General features: G+C 33.9%; 3 protein-coding genes across 3 annotated transcripts; 2 read left to right on the forward strand and 1 right to left on the reverse strand.

Annotated features, from left to right (window-relative positions):
- The first annotated feature begins 3,837 nt into the window (after nt 1-3,837).
- On the forward strand, nt 3,838-4,848 carry LOC127251050 (uncharacterized). Its single transcript, XM_051274605.1, has one exon. The coding sequence runs from the start codon at nt 3,854-3,856 to the stop codon at nt 4,697-4,699; it is 846 nt and encodes a 281-aa protein (XP_051130562.1). The 5' UTR covers nt 3,838-3,853; the 3' UTR covers nt 4,700-4,848.
- Nucleotides 4,849-6,703: 1,855 nt separating this feature from the next.
- On the forward strand, nt 6,704-8,768 carry LOC127250966 (CASP-like protein 5B2). The gene is made up of 3 exons (XM_051274479.1): nt 6,704-7,260; nt 8,218-8,350; nt 8,437-8,768. The coding sequence occupies exons 1-3, from the start codon at nt 7,130-7,132 to the stop codon at nt 8,635-8,637; spliced, it is 465 nt and encodes a 154-aa protein (XP_051130436.1). The 5' UTR covers nt 6,704-7,129; the 3' UTR covers nt 8,638-8,768.
- An 11-nt stretch (nt 8,769-8,779) lies between these two features.
- On the reverse strand, nt 8,780-11,370 carry LOC127250967 (wall-associated receptor kinase-like 20). The gene is made up of 3 exons (XM_051274480.1): nt 10,462-11,370; nt 10,310-10,366; nt 8,780-9,860 (listed from the first exon to the last, which is right to left on the reverse strand). Exons 1-3 carry the CDS (start codon nt 11,249-11,251, stop codon nt 8,785-8,787), a joined length of 1,923 nt encoding a protein of 640 aa, XP_051130437.1. The 5' UTR covers nt 11,252-11,370; the 3' UTR covers nt 8,780-8,784.
- Nucleotides 11,371-15,688: the final 4,318 nt, after the last annotated feature.

Below are 15,688 nucleotides of genomic sequence, written 5' to 3' on the forward strand. Positions count from 1 at the left end.
TTTCTAAAGTAGGTTCAATTGTTTGTTTGGTATTGTCAACTTGGATTATTTATTACTCTCTTCGTTTCAAAACCGTCTCCCTAATTTTCATTTCGACATTCAAGGGTTTGTTTGTATTGTGTTTTAATTTAGGATATATATATATATTTACATGACATATAGAAAATTATATAAATAATATTTTATACTCTTTCCGTTCGTGTCCGTTTTACCGTAGACACGAGAATAATCGAAAATTTAGGAGAAATATAATTAATAAATTATTAAGAATGTATTAATAAAAATAATTATTATTTTATAAAATAATTTTAAATTAAAAAAATTAAAATAATTAATTAGTATAATTAAAATTTTAAAAAAATTAAAATAAGATTAAAGTGTATAATATATTTTCAAAAAAATAATAATAATAAAATAAGTGGGATAGAAAATAATAGAAAAATGGACACGATAAATGAGACATAAGGTATATTTTCTCATGTAGAAATATTACCGTTTACTTTTTGTACGGAAGAAAGTTTACTTTTTTGTACCTAAGAAGTAGTACAATTACCAAATAATAACTTTATTATAAGAGAGGAAAATGATTATGTAGAACTATTGGAAAACCTCGGTGGCTGGAAAACAAGAACATGTCCAAAATAGGAAGATGAAGTAAATTCAAACAAGGAAACTGGGGTACACGTGTAAGCACATTAGTGGCTGCTGCAGACCACCTAAAAAGGCATCCTTTTTACATAGATTCTTCTCGTTAGCTTTGCCAGCTCTACTGAGTTGTTTAAATCACAACAATCAATTAAATAATGCACATACATAGAGAAGAAGAAATAAATCAAGTGTTACTAATTTAAATTGAATTATTATTTTCCACAGCACTGGCAACTCTGACGCAATGTAATGCATTGCTTCCAAGCATTACATTACATCAAATATCTATCTCCTAATAATCAAATAGCATTACATTACCAAGATTTCATCTTTTGCCAGGTCTTTAAACACATAGATTTCAATTAACGTTCCCCACAGCCTGGCCAATCCTTTCTTCCTAACTTTCTAGCTAGGCCCATGTGCCCCCCCCGCCCCCCGCCCCCCCCCCCCCCCCCACATCAATTCCTATTCTCCACACACACAGTCACACAACATATATATACACGATTCTATAAGAAGACTTAATTCAATACAACCATTTCTCCAACCATTTTGGGGCACAATGAAGGCATAGAATTTGAGATTCAATATAAGACACACAACATATGAATAGCTAGAGAGAAATTATGGTGTATTACTTACAGTGGGCTCAAGCTTTAGCCACTGCTTGTGGCTTCATGCTGTTGATCGGCTTAACTTGCTGCTGCCTTAGCAGCAAACCACGGTCTCAGGGCGACAACAGCGGCAGCAGCACCGGAGCTTGTAGCTGTGATGGTGCTTATTTTGGCGTCTAGCCTCGTCGGTTTGGTTTCTTGATTCTCTCATTTCCTTTGTTCCGTCATCACCTGTATAGATTATTTGGTATCAATATGAATACAATTAACATATATTCAACAACAGCAAGAACTCAATCAATGTTTGCACTATTGCATTGATCCATGAAAGTTTTTAGATAGGAAGATTTGTTTCTCGATTTCGCCTGAATTTACCACCAAATGTATCGATTCACAGATTCTGCATCAGACAGCACATAAGTTTCATCACAGAAGATTGGTACAATATCTCAAACTATGTTGATAAAAGTTTGAAACTCCAATACGAACCGAACTTTAACTCTACGTATTTGATGAGTATTCGACCCTGTCTTTCTCCAATAAATTATATATAGCATCAGCTGCTGCTATGATCTTGCAGAACCAACTTTGGACATATTTAGGAAATGGTTTCCATTTTTCACAGTTATTTCGTAACAAAAGAATAAACAAATGAAATTCAAATCATAATATCTGATTTCCTTTAGAACTAAGTCCACCACTGCTGATTTTTTATGGTTTCTCTGGTGAGGGTTGTGCTGACATTGTTACAAGCTGAGGCGAAGTATTTGCCTAACTGTTAGAGTCACAATTCATTCAGTTCATAGTTGAGGCAGAATACTAGATGCCACACTTCCATGAAAGGATACTAACTGTTTTTCAGGTAGAAATCTATTTCCATGTATTTCTTAGATTGTGCAATTGGCATTTAAATAATAGGTTCAGCCATGGAAGGGCTATATAGAATTTTCTATTGACATGTTTTTCTATTCCCAACCTCGCTAGAATAGTTCAACAAGAAGAAAAATTATACAGCTTACAGCATGAAAGCAGAACCAGAGCATTGCAATTTGCATTTCATAGTCAATGGATTAGGATGTAAAGGAATTAAGAAATACACTTGAAATATATAATAATCATCTATGTAAAACGTCAATTTCATTGTCCAATTCCGTTGCTCAGCAGTCAATGTCGAGAGAAATCGATCGAACAGAAGGAGGCTGGTAATCTAACTAATACTGATGAATACATTACATCTACATATTTTCACATACAGAAATTGAACTTACGGAAGATTACGCCATGCGTAAATCCAGTGCTTGATCAACGAATGCTTCGCCCGAACACCTACAGATAAAATCCAACACAAGGAAGAGAATTTTCCCTGAACCTAATTCAAAAATTGAATGAACAAACTTCAAAACCGCCCCTAAAAACATAAGACTCCCTCCAATTCGCCATGAAAACAGCAAGAAGGTGAAAGAGATGAGCAAATTAGGTCTTTTAATTTCTTAAATTCATGGAGCGTAATTAGAATACAATTTTTAACATTACTAATTATATTAAAAGAGGTGGAATCAGGTGCGGCGAGGTGCAGGGGAAGTTACAGAGTAGATGAAATGAGAGATGATCGAACGGCCACCAAAGCACGCGATGGATCTGCATATTGTTCACTTTTGGTATATATGTACACGTGTTTCTCACGTGGTTTTCGCTAAAGTCGCTATTTGCTCTCCTGCGTTTTTGAAGTTGTCAACAACCACGACTTTAATTTGCCGTGGACTTCAATACACGCCAATTTGCAAAATAAGTAGTCGACAAATTCAACAAGGTCTATTTTCTTGATTATATTTTTAAAAAATAATAACATTACAATATTTTTATATTTTAGATTCTATTGGGAGATTTTTAAAGTTCTAGCCAAAAAAATTGAAAAAATAATAAAAAAATTATATATTGGATATAATATTTTATAACATATATATTTAATAGAATATTTTGTGAAAAATATTAATTATTATATTGATAAATAGTACTAAAAAAAGTTTAAATCATTATATTTTCAAAATTATTGGATGTACTTAACAAGTCAATTCAAAGTTGGATCTCAATAAGTATTTAAAAATATATTAATTGGATTCAAATAATAAAATTACTATTAAAATTATTAATACATCTAATTCCAACTATTGTAAATTTAAATTTGCATTTAGAGTTTGGACTAGAAAAATTTGGATCGAAACAATATTTTAAATATTTGAATGATATTTTAAATGATAATTTACTTTTTATGTGATATATAAATTAATAAAAAAATCTAATTAAAAAAATTGATATAGTGTAACACCAAATTCAACCCTTTAAAAACACACATTCTACGAGCCCCCCGGACCCCAACGCCCAGTTCGATCTACACCACTCATTCAATGACGTTACACCAATTAACGGCCGTGATCTAATGTGGAGTCGCAGTCCCATCCGATCCCAATCCAATCTAACAAAGTCAACCTCACAACAAAGTCAACCAAGTCTTCGTCTCCAACTCTTACAAAACAGCCAAACCCTAAATTCGATCTGTAACCCTAAATCCATCAGACCAGAGAACTTCTCCAATGGCTCCAATCCCCCCAAAAAACTCCATCAACCATTTCACCCATCCAGGCCACCAACTAACCCCCCTCGACGGCGCCGACTACCTCTGCGACGGCTGCCGGACCACCGGCTCAGGGAGGAAATTCCGGTGCAGCCACGGCTGCGACTTCGACCTCCACGAATATTGCGCCACGTGTCCCCTCCAACTGATCGCCTCCACAATGCACCCGGCCCACGCCCTCACGCTGGTGATGCGCAAACCGGACGGCTCACGCCGGCTCGACCGGGTCTGCGACGTCTGCTCCGACCCGGTCGAGGGGCTGTTCTACCGGTGCAAGGAGTGCGAGTTCGACGTGCACCCGCTGTGCACCCAACTCCCGGACCTCCTGAGCCACGCCCTCCACGCTGTCCATCCCCTCCACCTCAGCTCTCCGGGAAACCCTAGTTTCTGCGCAGTCTGCAGAGGCACGTGCGACGGATGGCGGTACACGTGCCGGGGATGTAATTTTGATATCCACCTAGAATGTGTCCTCGTACCTGTCGTCGTCCCTGCCGTGACACGTCAGCGTGGCGTTCCGAGGAGGTATGGAAATGGGAATATTCCTAATTTCGGGCCTGGAGGAAATGGGAACTTCTTTAATCCGTACAACAATGGTGATCAAATGAATTATTATTATTATAATAATTATAATTATAATTATCCAGGTTTTATTAATTATTACCAGCAGGTGGGTGGTAATGGTAATGGAAATGGTAGTACTGGGAAGAAGAGGAAGTCGATGTTTGCTCTGGTAGGACAGCTGGGATTTGGTGTGATATCGAATATGGTATTTGGAGTCGATTTAACTTCTCTTTTTACTGGTTGACAAAATTAATGATGTTTCTGTTGGGACAGGATCAACTCAAGACTAGTGGAGTTTTGGTGGGATTTATAAGGTGTTAAATTTTTCACTAATTTTTCAATGTGAGACTTGAATTTGCATTCCTACAGCTTCCTTCCGGTTGTATGATTTGATTTGTCCATTGGTTCGATCAATTTCGTTCATATATAATATGGTTTTATCTATATTAATACTTCCTCCAATATATATATTTGATATCGAACATGAATATTAATGTTAGTTGACTCCCGTTCGTAGATAAATAAATAAATAATGTGTATCTTAACACTCATTTATATCAGCTAACATGATATCAAATGCTTAGGTCTTATGTTCGAATCTTGATCACCGATTGTAAATGGCCGGATCTTTGATATTTTTAAACCATATAAAACTACTGCATAACTATCCAATAACTGCTTTCATCGATTATTAACTACTCATTCAATTTCCTTTAAATAACTAATGGCGATAAAAAAAAAAGATTATGCATCTTCAATCACACGTTAGTTTTTTGAAGGAATTTATTAGAGATCATCATTTTAAATTATTGCATCATTTACTTTTTCGTATCTCTATAATAGTTTAGGATTTCCTTTTCTCAAGTTATAAAAATCAAATTTGAGCTTTTTATCCAAAATTTACTATTTTATTTTTAGATTTTCTCATTTAACAACATGACATTAATTATAAGTCAAAAATAAAAATTTACATTAATATAATAATTATACAACAAATGGACTTGACAATATGTGACAATAATTAGCACAACACATATTATCATTAGTCTCAACACATTATATCAATATAATACATCTTACATATTGACTTTGGATTCTCACGTTATTAAATAATAATAATAATAACATAACACCTATATATATTTGTTGTGGGACAACAATTTATCTTTTTTTTTTTAAAAAAAAAAAGGGTAAAATTTTACAAAATAATATTCATATTTGTTTTGTATTTAAATTTGAATTTTGAATTTTAATAATAATAATCATAATAATAATAATAATAATGTGTTTTTAATATAATTAATATTTTGGGTCTTAATTATTATTTATATTATTTAAAAAATATAAAATAAATATTTAATTTAATATTTTTTCAAAGAATAAAATTATGAATAATAACATTTAATTAGGTAAAGAAAATCCGCTTCCGCGAATAATAATAATAATAATAATCTATCGTTCAAGTGATGATTACTTTAGTAAATATGTTTACTTTAAAATAATTGCAATAGAAACAATTACTACTAAAGTAGCTTATTTTTTATTTTTTGAAAAAAATAAAAAATTAATATTTAATTTAACATTTTGTGAAAAATTTTAATTATTTAATATAAGTATTTTTTAAAATATATATATAATTAGAGTGTATATATGTCAGATGTGAACTAAATATCTAAATAAAATATAATGACTTACTATTTAACCCTTGCCGTATGTTTGTTTGGATTTTGGATTTTAGCAGTAAAAATTAGAATTGAAATAATTATATAATATGATATAAATAAATTTTGATATAATATTTTTAATTTAAAATTTAATTTTAATGTAATATAAAAAATAAAAAACAAATATTTAATTTTATTTTTTAAGAAATCAATCAAAATCTTTCAAACTAACCCACAATTTGAGTATATATCTCACATGTGAATTCAATATATCTAAAACCTATGGCAAAATTGGCAATTAGTTAAATGTAATGGGGTACAAATAATAAACGACCGAAAAGATCCAAACTTTGTCCCGACAGAAAGTGGGACCACATGCCAGCGTGGCAGAAAGAGATTCCAGCTTCAGCAAAACGACACTCAAGTAGGTTTCCGACACTTACTCACCAAAAACTATATAGAAACGTAAAACCAAATAACCAGAAGGTCCTGGGTCCTCACTCCCAAAAACCTTACAATCCGAGGTCCACAAAATCAACGGTCCAGATTCATCCGGCAATCTAATTCCACGGAGCAGATAATAACCCCCACAAAGCCCAACTGCTAAAGCAAACTGTTACAGCTCAAAATCGAAATCGAATTCGCTCAAAGAAGATGGCCAACAGCTCGTAATCAATCCACTGCTTCAAAACTCGTGACTACGGATTAATTTAATCCGATTAGCCAATAATTACGAGTACAATACTCCCAAGCCCATTCACGATTCAGCCATTTTTAAAGCAGTTTTGTTCTTATCGCAATCGTGGGGATGAATCTGCAAATTGACCTCTGATATTCGAATTCGATTCGAGATTGGGATATTATACAAATCAGAGTGCGCGATTGACGCCGGACGGCGGCGATTTTCACCGCGGAATAGTATGTTGAATGTTGCGGAAATCTAGGGTTTGAAGGGGGCCCTTTTTGGATTTTTAGGGAAAGGGCCCTTTTCGAGGAATTTAAGGAAGAAGATGAAGGAATTGTTGGGTAGTCCGGGAACAGTGAGTGGATTGCTGTTAAGATCTGGCCAGTTTTTGTTCGCTTCGAGTTCGATTGGAGTTATGGTTTCTGCTCTTGGTTTTTCTAATTACACTGCTTATTGGTACGTGCTTAGCCTTTTGTGGTACTTTAGCTAATCATAGTCTCTTGCATCCTGTTTGTCTATAATTTGTTTCTCAGATTTGATTGAAAATGAATGTTTCATTTTGTGGTTTATCTAGATTTGGATGGATTTACAAACTTGGTTATGGCTGTGTGAAAATTGGGGATTGTTAGGTTGTCTTTAAATGTCTGTTGGATTTGTTTGTTAATAGAATGGTCTCAATTTTGTGAAAATCTACATTTGTTGTTTTTAAAAGTCGAGAATCCTTATGTTGTTTCTTCAATTGTAGTTTAGTTTCCGAACATCTGCACAAAGGGTGAAGTTTCTTATGAACAATTCTGCCTTGTCATCGAATAGGGAATGAATCTTTAAGTACATTTCAAATACAGCTATTTGATTGCTTCAATTTTCAGAAAATCTGCAAAAGGGTGAAGTTCCTTGTGAACAATTTTGCCTTATCATCGAATAGGACATGAATTTTTAGGTGCTTTTCAAATACAGCTCTTTGATTGCTTCAATTTTCCGAAAATGTGCACAAAAGGGTGAAGTTTCTTGTGAACAATTTTGCCTTATCATCGAATAGGGGATGGATTTTTATGTGGTTTTCAAATACAGCTCTTTGATTGCTTCAATTTTCCGAAAATGTGCACAAAAGGGGTGAAGTTTCTTGTGAACAATTTTGCCTTATCATCGAATAGGGGATGAATTTTTAGGTGCTTTTCAAATACAGCTCTTTAATTGCTTCAATTTGCCGAAAATGTGCACAAAAGGGTGAAGTTTCTTGTGAACAATTTTGCCTTGTCATCGAATAGGGAATGAATCTTTATGTGGTTTTCAAATACAGCTATTTGATTGCTTCGATTTTCCGAAAATCTGCACAAAGAATGAAGTTTCTTGTGAACAATTCTGCCTTATCATCAAATAGGGAATGAATCTTACTTTGGTTTTCGAATACAGCTATTTGATTGCTTCGATGGGGCTTCAAGCATTGTGGAGCTTTGGACTTGCTTGTCTTGATATCTACGCTCTGCGCGTTAGAAGAGATCTTCGCAACCCGGTGTTAGTTAGCCTATTCGTAGTTGGCGATTGGGTACACTTTCTTTTCACCGTTGTTTTAGTTTCCTTGTAATGTGTTTTGAATTCTTGATAACGGTTTGTATGTTGTTGTTAATGTAGGTGACAGCTACGTTGTCGCTTGCTGCTGCTTGCTCGTCGGGTGGGATTGCAGTTCTGTATGCGAAAGATTTGAAGTTCTGTACAGGTCCATCAAAGTTCCCGTGTAGCAGATACGAGTTCTCCGTAGCTTTGGCCTTTGTTACGTGGTTTCTTATCGCGATTTCTTCTCATGTGATGTTTTGGATCTTAGCGTCGTTATAAATGTTTTTGTGTGTGCCGTTTGTATATCTGATTTGCTGCTGATATTATAACTCTTTGTTTCGTTGGTTGTTGGAATTGTTTGATGTTTCGATCTTCCTTGGTAAGAAGAAGTTTTCGTAGTATTCGGTTTACATTTCTTGCAACTGACTATGTTTTCGAAGCGTTTGCCGCGATGATATTAATGATGATTTGGAGCTCTTCGGCGACTTCTTTCATCGAAGGACGATTCTGCCTCCGATCGTCGAGACATGCGGCGGCGAGGTTCCCAACAGCTTTAATTGTCTCGATTTCGATTTCAGACGCCCCATCTCGAAGGATTGGATCGATTACGGACAAGAGCTTGTCTTCGTGGAAAATCCGTTTCATGTACACCACCAGGTTAACATCCTCTTCTTCTCGATTAAAATCGATGGCTTTTTTACAGGTGAGGAGCTCGAGCAGCACGACGCCGAAGCTGTAGACGTCGCTCCTGTCAGTTAGCTGAAGATTGAGGTAATATTCGGGGTCGAGGTACCCGAGCGTGCCCTGAGCCGAGGTGTGTATGTAAGTCGAATCGTTTTCGCTAATTTCGGCGAGTCTCGACAGCCCGAAATCGGACACTTTAACGTCGAGGTTGTCTTCCAGGAGTATGTTGCTCGATTTGACGTCGCGGTGGAAGATCGGGGGCACGGCGGAGGAGTGGAGGTAGGCAAGGCCGTCCGCCGTTTTGTGGGCGATGAGCAGCCGCTGCAGCCACGTCAGCGGCGTTTTCTTGCGGGTTTCGGGTCGATGCAAGTGGTCGAAGAGCGTTCCGTTCGGGACGTACTCGTAGATCAGGAGCGGCTGCTCGAGGTCGTCGACGCAGCAGCCGAGCAATCGGACGAGGCTGCGGTGGTTGACCTGGCAGAGGATCCGAACCTCGTTGAGGACTTGCGCCGTGCCTTTGGCGTTACCCGGCTTGGCTCGCTTGACGGCGATGTCGGTGCCGTCCTCGAGGATTCCCCGGAAAACCTCGCCGAACCCGCCGGAGCCGAGTAAGTTCTTGCTGCAGAAATCGTCGGTCGCTCTCTTGATTTCTTTCCCCGAAAATAGCCTCGACGATGTCCCGCTGGCGCTGGCGGACAGGATTTCCTCGCGCTCTTTGATTAGTGACTTCCTCGCCGCGGCGATGGTGGTTTTGTGCTGCCGGTGTCGCGACACGATGAATCCGATTACGGCTAGGATCGCAATCAGCGCTGCCGCGGCTGGAGATACGATGGATTGTGTTATGATCAACAGGTAAATGTAAGTTTGGATTAGTACTAGAGCTAGTTCGGTATGATATCGAATTTTATATCGCATGCAGTATGTCGTATCGAGATTTTTTATAACCGATACGGTACCAGAAAATCGATATACCAAAAATTCTATATGGCAGTATATGTACCATATTGATATAATTCGGTATATCGAATTGTTCGTACAACATCGGTACATACCGTTTCATAGTGATTTTTTTTTTACCTTTTTTTTTTTTTAAACCTGTCTAATGAGTACACAATTGGACAAAATAAGGGAATATATTAAAAGTTGTAAAAATATTAATTATGTTAATTAGCATAGTATTATTTTTAAGGGACAGAGGGGAGTGAGTAATTCGATATCTTTTTCCACCCTTATATTCGACTAATTATCTTAGAAGTTTCGTACTTACATCCATAGATTGCACCTTGGCTCTTGTGGCGTTTGCAGCCTTTCTCTTTACGACATCCTACGGTAAGCAAATGACATCGTATTATATCCTCAAATCTGCTAACAAAAGAGTTCATATTGTAAGAAAAAAATGAAGTCTTTCGACGTCGAAACCTTGACATTCGCCATTTACAGGATCCCAATTCCGGCCGTTCTTACAGAGGCACCTTCTTTGACGGCCGCCGGCGGGGTCCGGCGAGCACTCGGAGAATGGCAGGACATTACAGTCTAACGACGTCGTGCAGACAGGCTCTAACGGCGCAGTCCACGTCACTTCCAAACTCGGCGCTGGCCATTCCGAAAACGGCCGCGCCGGATCCAAATCGACGTAGCTTTGGTATGCCAAGCAGCCATTGGCGTCGATTCGGACAATGCTCGCATTGTCCGAACCGCCTGTCTGAAAAGAGCAGCACGGCGGCGCCGCCTTCTTACAGGCGGCCGCCGGCGGCGCGTTGTCGGTGTAAGTCCGGCAGGGGGAATTGTTCGAACAGTCGATCGGCGAATGCCGCGTGTTTTCAGTGCAATTCAGTAATAGAATCGTGTTGCTGCCGGAGATTTCGAACGGCAGCGATTCGTCGAGGCGGAAGCCGCCGCCGGCGAAATCGGCGGATAAACAGGCGCCGGGGATTAGGGACGGCGGCCGGAGAATCATCCGGCGGGAGTCGGCGGAGATGGACTCGATTGGATACAACACGCCCGTGTTGGATATGAAATGGAGTTCGGCGGTTGTGGAATTGCAGTGGAGTTTGTAGGCCTGGTCGCCGCAGTCGGCGGCGGTGCTGAATGGGTACGGCACCGCCGTCTCGCCGCCGCAGAGGCCGCAGCGCAGTTCGGCGGCGGCGGCGGAAGCCGATGAGAAGAGAATGAAGTGAAGGAGGAATGGGTGGAATTGAAGACGAAGCATTATGGAAATTGTGCCACAGCAGCGAGATCATCCATTATATATGATATAAATAATATATGCATGTATATATATATATATATATGTGTGGAATTTGGAAATGGTTGTCTGTTTGGGAGATTGGAGCGAGCCAGCTGCAAGTGTGGTGATTCCCATTCCCGATGCCTTGAGATCGAGTCGGGAGGGGAACTCGAAGAAGATGAGATGAGATAACCTAATTTTAATGGAGGGGAGAGGAGACAGTTAAGGTCCGCCATGGATGGATGAGATGGATGGTTTTCTAGGGTTTCTTTCAAAACCAGGCGACGATTTTTGAGGAAGATGGTGCTGATCAGAAATCAATTATCAATGTCCACGTTGATCGTTTGTGTTGTATTTGGGAGAATATAAAAATTTTAAATTAAAATAATTATCTACTACGATATAAATTGAATAACTAACGAAACTCGTCGAGTAGTGCGATAACAGTTAGCCTTTTTTTGTAAAACTCACTCTCTTCATGTACAAGCACTGTCTAGACAAAATTGCGTTTCCCAAATTAAATTAAAGTGGTTGTTAAAAAAATAAATAAATTATAAATTAGGGTTTATTTGATTTGAGTTTTAATTTAAATAAAATTTTGATATAATATTTTATAATGAGTTTATTCATTTTATATATTTTTTTTAGATGTAAATGTTTTTTTATATTAGTTATTAAAAATTATATTAGTAATATAAAAAATAATATTTTGTATAAATTATATTTAATAATATTTATGAAAATTTATTTTATTTAAAAATGTTAATGGAATAAACCCAATCTATTTTTATTAAGGACACATTACATAGTATAGTTTTGGAATTGAAATGCAAAATGGACACTCTTTTAGTTTGCTTTGTCCGGTAAGGAATAAACCCTAAACCCGTGATTCGTCAAATGTGATTTTCCTGTCGAACCTGGTTTGCGGGGTATTAGAATTGTTTGTTGTAGACTATAAAATTTTATATTATATAAATAAATAAATAAATTATATTACATTATTTATTATTAATATAAATTAATTTTATAAATAGAGTATTTTAAATTAAATAAAAATATTTATTTACTCCTGAAACAGATAAAAATAAAAGAGTTTGAGTGATTTCTACATAATATATGATACTCCCTCCGTCCCATAAAATATTCATTTGCTTTTTCACATAATTTTAGAAATATTAATATTATATTGAGATATAATATAAATAAAATAAAAATAACTAAAATAACCTTATTAGTATGTGTGATATAAATGTAATAACATTTGTGTAATATATTGTAAGTTGTAAGAATATTTGCACTGTTAGGTAGATAGTACAGTTATTAAAAATAAATAAATGGATATTTTGTTATGGGACGGACTAAAATGAAAAAATGAATATTTTGTTATGGGACGGATAAAATATATAATATTATATATTATAAAGTTAATTAAATTGATTGATATTTATTAAATATATTTTAAATTAATAAACATTTTGTTACGAGACAAAATATATTAGTAAAAAAACAGATAAGAAAATGCAATTGACCCTAAAAAATTTACTATTATAAAATTTAAAATATTAGTAAAATATATTAAAATTTAAATTACTATGATTGCTATCCATCTGATAGCCATTATTCAGATTACTATGGTGGCCCATTGCGCCCTACTGCTTCTTGGGAGCTCCGGGATCCCAACACCAGACCAACAAAGATTATCTTAAAACAAGCTTAATTAATATTCCCTCCGTCCCAATATCGAGTGTCAGCTACACTTTAGACACGGTATTTTAGGAGGGGTATAATTAGTAGATAATTAAGAATGTATTAGTAAAAATAATTATTCTATAATATAAATAATTATAAATTAAGATTAAGATAAATAATTAGTTTAATTAAAATTTAAAAAATTAAAATTAAAAAATTTAAAATAAGATTAAAATGTGTAATCATTTTGCAAAAAAAGAAAATAACATAGTATGTGGAACGGACAGAAACAGCAACATTGACATGGTATCTGAGGACGGAGGGAGTAATTACTATTTGACCACGATATTAATAATTAAATGCACTAAATAATTAATTACAATTATTAAATATATATCCATTATGGGCCCAATTATGATTGTAAGCCCACTTCTGTAATATTCATTACACAAAATCATTGTTGGCCTTTTATATGCTATTTTAACTATTCCTACAACATTATTTAAATGCTATACTGTATTTCATAAAAATATATATTTAATTTATTATATTAAATTTAAGAAATATAATATTTAAATAATAATCGGGCAGGTAATTTGTTTATAAAAATTTTATTGTCTTTGTATTTTAATACTCTCGGTCTCAAACACCGTGCAATATTTGTGTTTGGCAAAGAAATTTAGGTGGAGAGTATTAAGTACGGTAATTTGAGATAATTTGGATATTAAGTAATGTGATTGGAGAGAGAAATAATTATTTGTTTTTTATTTGAGTGATGTAACGAGATAAAGTGAATTGTATATTAATATATGTATATAAATATTACTCCCTATGTCCCAAAAGTATAGTCTTATTGTGTTTGGCACGAGATTTAAAGAATATTGATATTACATTGATAGTTGGTAAAAAATAAGGATAAATGATTTGTTTGCCTCTGTGAGTATGTTAGTGTAAAAAGTAGTAGCAATTGTGTAATAATAATGAAAAAGTATGGATAATTTTATGTTGACATGATTTTTTATGAAAATGAGACTATTGTTTTGGAACGAACAAAAATGGTAAACAAGATTATTGTATTGAAACGGAGAGAGTATTAATTATTTCTAATTTTGAAAATATTGTAGTGAATTTGAGACAAACAAAAAAGAAAATTTTGCAGCGTGTTTGAGACGGAGGGAGTATAATGTAACTAAATATTATAAGTTTAACATATTTGTAATACTTCCTCCGTGATGCAAATGTGCGCTCATTTGACCAGACACAAATTTTAATAAAAGTAAGTAATAATTGTTATTTTTTCATTTTATAGTAAAAAAAAAATACAAAAGTGTAATCATTTTTTACTTAAAAAATAAATGAGAATATTTTTATATGACAACTCTAAAAGAAAAATGAACATAAATTTGAAGGATGGAGTATATAATAGAGTTTGTACTTACTAAAAATATATAATGTGTTTTGACAAATATAAATAGCAAAATTCATATTTTGCGAATAAACGAAAACAATATTATTTGTATTTAATTCAATATATATTTAAATTCTAAATAATTTAAATAAGATTTTCTTATTTAGTCTCAATAAATTTATTATATCATACATTATAGATAGAGAAAATGGTATATGATGATGACTACTTTTGGGGATGGTCAGAAATCCAGACAACGCATCATTTTTACCTTCAAAAAGCTAAACATTAGCTTCAATTAAAGCAGCCCAATATAAATAAATAAATAAATAAATACACCAGCATGCACTAATAATAATAATAATAATAATCCAGCTATTTCTAAAAATGTATCGATTTATTATTTTTATGTCTCTTTAAAAAAATATTGTTATTATTTTTATTAAATAAAAATAATATAATATTTTTATTATAAAAGATAAAAAATAACCAAAAGTAGCAATCGAAATGTCACACATTAGAATTTGTACTGAAAATTTGTTAGAATTTCCGCTGTCCCACCACAATTGACACTATTTTTATTTTTGTATGTCTCATAATAATTGACAATTTTCTATTTTTGGTAAAAATGATTAAACAAAAATATATTTAACAAATATAAATCAACTTAATTAACTACATAATATACAACATCATAAATGACATAGACCCACTCAAAACCCTTTTATTTATACATTTCTCTTAAAAAAAAATAAATATTTTTATCTACATTTAAAACTACACATCTTTTATAAAATTATATTAATTATAAATAAAAAAAAATATTTTTTTATTTACTTGTATTTTAGAAGATTTTATTCTCTGCAAAATGATATTCATATTGCATATATTTTTTAATTGCTATATAATTTTTAAATATTTAAATATATATTTAATTTTTTAATCATATATATTAAATTTATTTTAAAAATATAAATATTATTAATTATACAAAAAATAATATAATAATACATAACTAATTATTATTAACTAATTAAACATCCTTACCTTAAATATTGTGTCCCTAATCAAATGGTTCAATTCCTGTAGACGGATGGAGTATATTTTTATGAGATAGAAAGAGTAATATTTTATAATAATAATAATAATAATATTCAAAATCTATTATATACTATATATGTTTTCAAAAGAATATCAGTTACAAGTTCTCATGCCTTCGAAACAATATTTTCTTCTAAGAAGTTTACCCAGTGCACTTTCGAATGGCGACTGCGGATTTCCACATAATAAAAAAGATAAATAAATAAATAAATAAATAATTT

The sequence above is a fragment of the Andrographis paniculata genome, unplaced genomic scaffold (assembly GCF_009805555.1).
Source record: "Andrographis paniculata isolate CXL003 unplaced genomic scaffold, ASM980555v1 Contig38END, whole genome shotgun sequence".
NCBI lineage: Eukaryota > Viridiplantae > Streptophyta > Magnoliopsida > Lamiales > Acanthaceae > Andrographis > Andrographis paniculata.

Bases quoted from the DNA above. Each gene is read 5' to 3' on its own strand.
- LOC127250967 (XM_051274480.1), bottom strand. From the start codon at position 11,251: ATGCTTCGTCTTCAATTCCACCCATTCCTCCTTCACTTCATTCTCTTC. The intron at 10,367-10,461 runs GTTTCGACGTCG...TGCTTACCGTAG, and splicing joins TGTAAATGGCGAATGTCAAG to GATGTCGTAAAGAGAAAGGC. The intron at 9,861-10,309 runs GTAAGTACGAAA...TCGTATCTCCAG, and splicing joins CCAAGGTGCAATCTATGGAT to CCGCGGCAGCGCTGATTGCG.
- LOC127251050 (XM_051274605.1), top strand. From the start codon at position 3,854: ATGGCTCCAATCCCCCCAAAAAACTCCATCAACCATTTCACCCATCCA.
- LOC127250966 (XM_051274479.1), top strand. From the start codon at position 7,130: ATGAAGGAATTGTTGGGTAGTCCGGGAACAGTGAGTGGATTGCTGTTA. The intron at 7,261-8,217 runs GTACGTGCTTAG...TTTCGAATACAG, and splicing joins TCTAATTACACTGCTTATTG to CTATTTGATTGCTTCGATGG. The intron at 8,351-8,436 runs GTACACTTTCTT...TTGTTAATGTAG, and splicing joins TATTCGTAGTTGGCGATTGG to GTGACAGCTACGTTGTCGCT.